General features: G+C 44.6%; 1 protein-coding gene across 1 annotated transcript; it reads right to left on the reverse strand.

Annotated features, from left to right (window-relative positions):
- Positions 1 to 586: 586 nt before the first annotated feature.
- On the reverse strand, positions 587 to 6991 carry EEF1E1 (eukaryotic translation elongation factor 1 epsilon 1). The gene is made up of 4 exons (XM_044294715.1): positions 6848 to 6991; positions 4605 to 4805; positions 2934 to 3029; positions 587 to 991 (listed from the first exon to the last, which is right to left on the reverse strand). Exons 1-4 carry the CDS (start codon positions 6932 to 6934, stop codon positions 851 to 853), a joined length of 525 nt encoding a protein of 174 aa, XP_044150650.1. The 5' UTR covers positions 6935 to 6991; the 3' UTR covers positions 587 to 850.
- Between the last annotated feature and the right edge of the window lie 258 nt (positions 6992 to 7249).

The raw sequence follows: 7249 nt of genomic DNA on the forward strand, positions 1-7249 counted from the left end.
CACGGATGATCTGTGTGCTTTCGAGATCCGTATGTCCGTTGCACAAAAAGCTAGAATATGTCCTATACTTGAAGTCAATTGGTCTGCAAAAAATGCAGATGCAACACAGGCCGGATCCGTATTTTCCGGATTGAGGACTGCAAAATGGATACGGCCGTGTGCATGAGGCCTTACTGTACTAGTCTGTATTGAACAGTGTTACTCACTCTTGACTATCAGGTTCAACTCTTCTGATCAGGCATGTAGGAAGAATCCAGATGAAGCCTATTCCAAGCTGAAATCTTATAGTTATGCACAAAACAGTAGGGGAAAATATGTTTTTTTTTGCCAGGGTCTAACACAAAATGTGGCTTGCAGGCATACAAGTAAGATGGCAGCCTCCAAACAAAGGAAGGAGGGATGAGCAGACGACATCAAAGCCTACCTACAGGGAGACTGCAGGGACAATCTTAACCAGCTACAGAAATGTATCTGAACTATGAAGACATGGGACATGACAAGCAGGTAAGCATGCCTATGTGTGCAGCTCTTTGGTGACAATCATGTTGCTCTGCTTTAAGAAAATAAATCAAACATAAATCAGCAGTAGCCATATTTGCCCTTTTATTTGCACAGTGTTTTATAAAAACAGACAAAATCTTCAAAACAATATATAAAATAAATTCTAGGTGCAACATAAGATAAGGATAAAGTGGGATTTCTCTGCATTCTGCTGACTTTTTGGAAGCTAAACTGCTTAAAATAAATAAGAACAATGTATTTGGTGTTGACGCTTTTATACCCATCATATGTAAAAAGGTATTGAGATAAATGGGGGAGCGAACATATCTGTGCCTGCAGCGGGGATCAGTTAATGGGCATTGGTATAGATTCTGTTCTTAATGAAGACCAGGCTTGGGAGATGCTGACGAACACCAGGGTAATGCTGTATATGACTAAACCACCGAGACACATTGATGTAACTCTCTTTTTCCTGAATGGAAAGGTCAGCCTGGAAGAAAGGAAAAAAAAAAAAAATCATACAATCGGAATTAAGCCAAGGAAGTTGAGAATAACATAACCGTGCCAGAAATGCTGTGACTGGTTCCAACAGCTGTCAATTGGGGTTTCAGTATATATGTCATAGCAAGAATGAGCACTTTCAAAAGTAACTGGAAATGCCTATGGAGGCCAATTACAGAACGTTGCTGCACATTTACCACTCAGATCCCCATTGTGTGTTCTCATGACCATGCTGTTCATACATGTAATAGCTCTGCTCATTGACATAGGTGGAGACACACATGCTCGGGTCACTGCATTCACTAGCAGGACAGGTACTGGTACTTAAAGACAAGCAGCAGAAAAATCTATTTAAAAAGATGGGTGGTTTCTCATTTTTCATTACCTGCCTTCCGAGAGCCATCATTTTTTTTTTTTGGGCGGAACAAGTTGTACTTTCCAACGTCATCATTTAATATTGCATATGATGTAGTGAGAAACTGTGGGGTAGTGGGTAGGGTTGTCTCGGGTATCGAATTATCGATACCCAATTGATACTTTTGTCCCAGTATCTGTTCGATACCGGGATTTGCCATTTACCGATACTAGGCTGCGCAGAGAACATGGAGAGCGCTGAGAGCAGCGCGCACCATGTTCCCTCAGCAGCACAGGGGAAAAGGAAGCAGTCTCTCCAATGAGAGTAGATAGGGGAAGAGGAGGGGAGGGGCTGCGGCCACCAATGAGGATAACTCGCCCATTAATTGAAATACAGGAGGCGGGTACTGGCTGCAGAATCATATAGCTGGCACCCGACCTCTGAGAGGTAGCTACGATCCGAGGCGGTTAACCCCTCAGGTGCTGACTAACTCTTGAAGCTCATCAAGAGAATGCCAAGAGTGTGCAAAGCAGTAATCAAAGCAAAAGGTGTGTGTTAATTCATAGTTTTGATGCCTTCAGTGTGAATCTACAATTTTCATAGTCATGAAAATAAAGAAAACTCTTTGAATGAGAAGGTGTGTCCAAACTTTTGGTCTGTACTAATATATTATATATATATATATATATATATATATATATATATATATATATATATATCTCGTTTCTCTTGTGTTTTAGTAACGGAAAAAACTTTGGATTTTTTTTGTTTACGTCACAATATTCTGCCCCCCTACGGTGTTCACTGTACAGGATCATTTTATTTATTTTTAAATTACCCCTAGGGGACCTGAATATGCGACCATTAGATTGCTTGTCTCATAGACTGCAGTGAATTATCGTAGCAGTCTAAGAGAGTTTAATTATGTTCCTATGGAGCCCTGTCGCTATGGTAGCTTTGCATCATTCAATGGGATTGAGGCTACTAGGGATGAGCAAATAGACTTTGGATGAAATATCCGAAGTCGATTCGCATAAAACTTTGTTAGAATAATGTACAGAGCGAGCACTCCATACAGTATTAGAATGTATTGGCTCCTATGAGCCGAAGTTATTAATTCAAAAACGTATTTCTACTGTAAAAAAACTTTTACTGAACCCGAAGTGGTACATTGGTTTTTTACAGTAGAAATTATTTTTTGAAGTTATTACCTGAAGTCTCGCAAGACTTCGCAAAGTAATAACTTCAGCTCATCAGAGCCAATACATTCTAATACTGTACGGAGCTCCTGCTCTGTACAGTATTCTAACAAAGTTTTATGAGAATTGACTTTGGATGTTGTCTGTGATCAGCTCTGGGTGTCGTAGCTTAAAACAACAGAAATGCAGCATCTATGGGGCCAGTCCTGCTTTTGAGCAGACACCAAGCTTGAAGACCCGACATCTGCCATACATGTACAGCGAAGGCCCAAAAGGGGTTAAACAATTCGTCCCACTCCAAAAACAAAACAGCCACATTAGGTGTGCAATTTTCATTTGACTGCTTCCCCCCCCCCCCTTTCTTGAAAAATACTTACTATGATCGGATGCAACCCGTAATAAATTAAGATATCAGCCAAAGTGATTTTATTTCCTGCCATGTATACTTTATCCTCCAAATAGGAATTCAGATCCTAGGAAAAAAAAATAAAAAATAAATAGAAGCGCATCAATAAATAGTGAGAACATAATGAGCACAAACATGGGAAGTAGAAATGTAAAGCAGTAGAATTACAGTACTGTTTGCCCATCTGCCCTGTAGGTTACATGTAGACACATGCCACTATAAAGCATCATTATAGACTGCTCAGCTACAGGGGCCTGAAGAAGAGAAGTAAAATCATAGTCCCTAAATACTCACCTGTTTCACGTGTCCATTTCTTGATTGATGAGTAGGATCTCTCTGGGGCCAAGATCAAAGTGGGGGCACTAATGCAGCCAAAAACCACAATGGTATGCAAACGGTGCAATCTTCAAGTTACATGATAGGGTGCATTATACAGGACGTCTGTGTTGCATCTGGGGTTTTTTGAGGACCCGTTGTAACAATGCCTATCCTTGTCCGCAAAACGGACAAAAATAGGACATGTTTAACTTTTTTGCAGGACTACGGAACAGCCATACGAATGCGGAGAGCACACGGTGTGTTATCCCCAATTGAAATAAATAGGGCTGCATCCAATATGCAAAACAAAACCCTATAGCTGGCAGTGGAGCTTCTGAAAATATGAAAAGGCGTCGTCCTCTATATAACTTTGGCGCATCCAGCACCAGTCTAAATGTAAGACAGCTTCCTAGCTGGCTTACATTTAGAACATTTTCTACGCCTAAAACAGGTGTAGAAAATGATGATGGAGACGGACCTACCAGCCTATCCCCGCCTGCTTTTTTTTAACCCTGCGTGAGCAAGGGAAAAAAATTGAAAAAATAAAATAAAATAAAAATAAAAATAAATCGCAGATTGCGGCACAACTCACCGTCGCGCTGCAATCTGCGTCGGAAATATGTCTAATATAGCCGTATCTCTGGATAATAAATGACCCCCATAGATCGGATGTGGACCAAACATATGGTTGAGTGAATGAAGCCTCAAGTTGATGCTTCCGTTTGCCAGGCGATACAGCCGTTTCACCCGGTCCACTGTGTGGGTGTGCGGTTTGCCAGGCGATACAGCCGTTTCACCGGTCCACTGTGTGGGTGTGCGGTTTGCCAGGCGATACAGCCGTTTCACCCGGTCCACTGTGTGGCTGTGCGGTTTGCCAGGCAAGACAGCTGTTTCACCCGGTACACTGTGTGGGTGTGCGGTTTGACAGGCGAGACAGCCGTTTCACCCGGTACACTGTGTAGGTGTGCGGTTTGCCAGGTGATACAGCAGTTTCACCCGGTACACTGTGTGGGTGTGCGGTTTGACAGGCGAGACAGCCGTTTCACCCGGTACACTGTGTGGGTGTGCGGTTTGACAGGCGATACAGCCGTTTTTCCAGCAAACTGAAGCAGTCGCTTATAGTTGAGTTTGAAAACGCAGCAGCTGCAATCTTTTGGCCACCTCAGTGCCGCCAGGTTTGGCTTTTCCCTCACACACTACAATATAAATAAGTCTAATGGTTGTGTCTGTGAGTCGTCAACTACAAAAACCAATTACACTAGCGACAAAAGGCAGATGAACAGGCAATCCTAACATAACGACAAAACCGGTTCCCCTTACTGACCTTCAGTGCAGTTCTGCCATCTTCCTTGGAGGTTAATCTGTCTATACGCGTTGTTCGGTATTCTAGCCATTGCTGTACAGTTGCCTTCTCTTCGACAGAAACTCCCAATAGTTCCTCTTTCTTGGCTTGTGTAACTAAATGAGAAGCAATGGTGGCAAGGCCGGTTAGGCTGGGGCCTTTATTGGTCTGAAGCACAGGAACCTGCACATAAAGGGACAATACATAATAAAACATTTAGTAAGAGTTTACAGTGGACATGGTCATTGGTATAACACAGCTGCCACTAGAGGGGACTTACTTGCCATTGTACTATCATTAATTTATTCAAGGGGTTCTCCAGGCATTTTAGGTAATCCGTCCTTTATACTACCCTGTGGCAGGAAGATTGTTTAGTTAGTACTTACCTGTCCCTTGTTCCCCCGATGCAGTCTCCACTGCAATCACACAGGCTGTGGGCTCTTCCTCTTGGGTCCTGACTGGATGTGTGGCCTTCTCTTCCTGCTCCGCTGCAGTTACTATTATGCAGCGGAACATATAGAGAAGGACACACTTCTGGTCTGGAGAGGAGCAGAAGATCCAGCTGCCTGTGTTAGTGTGGCAGAGACATCGGCTTCTGCGGACCAAGGATCAGGTAAGTACTACAACAATCTTCTTTCCATAGGGTAGTAAACAAAGCACACGGATTACCTAAAATGCTCGGAGAACCCCTTTGACTTTACGAGGGTACTGCCACAAATTCATCTTTTTGGAAGTTCATCTTTTGGAAGCCCCCCCCCCTTTATGATCCACTTCAGATTTTCGCTTCAAAAACTGTGTTAAAAACCTATATGTGTGGCCATGCCCTTTATCTGGGTTTCCTTCCACGTGACTAATTAGCTGCGTATTCGCCAGTGAGGAATTTTGTGTGGCAACTCCACAGCACCAGGAAAGTGGATAACAGTTTATAAAGGTTATCCAGGAAATGATAATGATGACCTGTCCTCATTATCAGATTGTCAGGGGTCCGAGTCCTGGCACCCCATGAGCTGTTCTAAGGAGATCTGGTGAGCGCAGCGTTGTACATAGCACAGCGGCTGTGCCTGGTATTGCAGCCCTATTCACTTCAATGGGGGGTCAGCTGCAACTAGGCCATGTGACCGACGTACAGTGACATCACATGGCCTGGAAAGAGTCCACTGTGCTCACTGAGCGTCCAACCCTTTTCTAACAGCTGATGGGTTGGGTCCCAGGTGTCTGACTCCCACCGATCGGATATTGATGACCTATCCTGAGGATAGGTCATCAATAGTAAGTATCGGATAACCCCCCTTTAAGAAACCTCATCCATCCATTGTACACAGCGTTGCGGTTCTCCCCAGCAGATTTCATCCTTTGCAATGGATTGGGTGAAGATATTCTGCAGCAAAAACTGCATGTAGGAACTGCCACTACAATTTCCAGTATGTGCGCACGTACTCTCAGGCTTGCCCTAGATGCGGTAGTAAAATGCACCGTAAATACGAGGCGTTTAATGAAAGGGATGAGATCTGCAATGAAAACCTGACATAGTGCAGACTCCGCACCGCAGGCCATCTTCTGGGCTGACATTTTCAGTGTCTGGTGAAACCTCATCCACTCTGTTGTCTTCTAGGATGGACTGCAGCATTTCAGTCCCATGTGGATCTAATGGATTCCATGAGGATTTCGGAACATATTCCGCACCCAAATCCTATTCCACCCCTCTAGCATTCTGCATGCAATGAATGTGAACAGAGCTTTCACAGGTCTACCAAAAAGCCCAGACGGAAAATTGATTTTTAACCTACATTTTTAGGCCAATGAGCCAAAGGCATCCGACTGGCGTGGAGACAGTGGCAGCTCTTCTTCACCAATGCACGGTGATATGAGGACTGGTGAAAAGGATCCAGTTCTCCCAGACCAGTCCATTATCGGTGGTACCCACCGCTATCAGACTTTAATGTCATATATTCGATTTTGGATATAGAATAAAGGTCATTGGTCGGACTACCCGGGTCACATCACAAGGACAGCACTTCATGGCAGAATCACTACAGGGAGTACACAGGTACTTATTAGGCAGATCCCCTCCCCTGTCCTGCATGAGAACACTCACTCCATGTATAGACAGCTGCCATCTGGAGTGCATTGTGCAATTGACTCTAGCCGGATTACTAATCCCATTTCCAAGCGTTCTACCCAACCATGCATGTAAACCAGCAGCGCTGTAGCACAGGCAAGCTCACCTGGCTGCCCCCCTGGGCACGGCTGCTGTACTTTCCTGCCCTAAGCCCTAGACATTTCTCCAGCGCGGTCAGCTCCTCCACGGCCATCTTGGTTGGCAAATCACAAAGACACAGCACGCGCTGCCAACCACACAGCTGAGGCGTAAATTCCACCCCTCCTGAAACCGCGCTATCGGATTGGTCAAAATCTGGGCAGTGGCTGTGTCCAGCGGACGTCACCTGCATTGATTGGTAGACGTCACCGACGGGGCGGTTCCTGTAGAACCATAGAGTTGAAGATACTGGAGAGCGGCCTGCTGTGTTTCCGGTTCCGGTGTTTCCGTCTGGCTGGTTGTGTGTAGCACGTAGTGCGCAGCTGTGGGTTTTCTCTTGATTTTTTTCCAACCCACGTTGAAACCAGTT

This window comes from Bufo gargarizans, chromosome 5, assembly GCF_014858855.1.
Source record: "Bufo gargarizans isolate SCDJY-AF-19 chromosome 5, ASM1485885v1, whole genome shotgun sequence".
Lineage (NCBI taxonomy): Eukaryota > Metazoa > Chordata > Amphibia > Anura > Bufonidae > Bufo > Bufo gargarizans.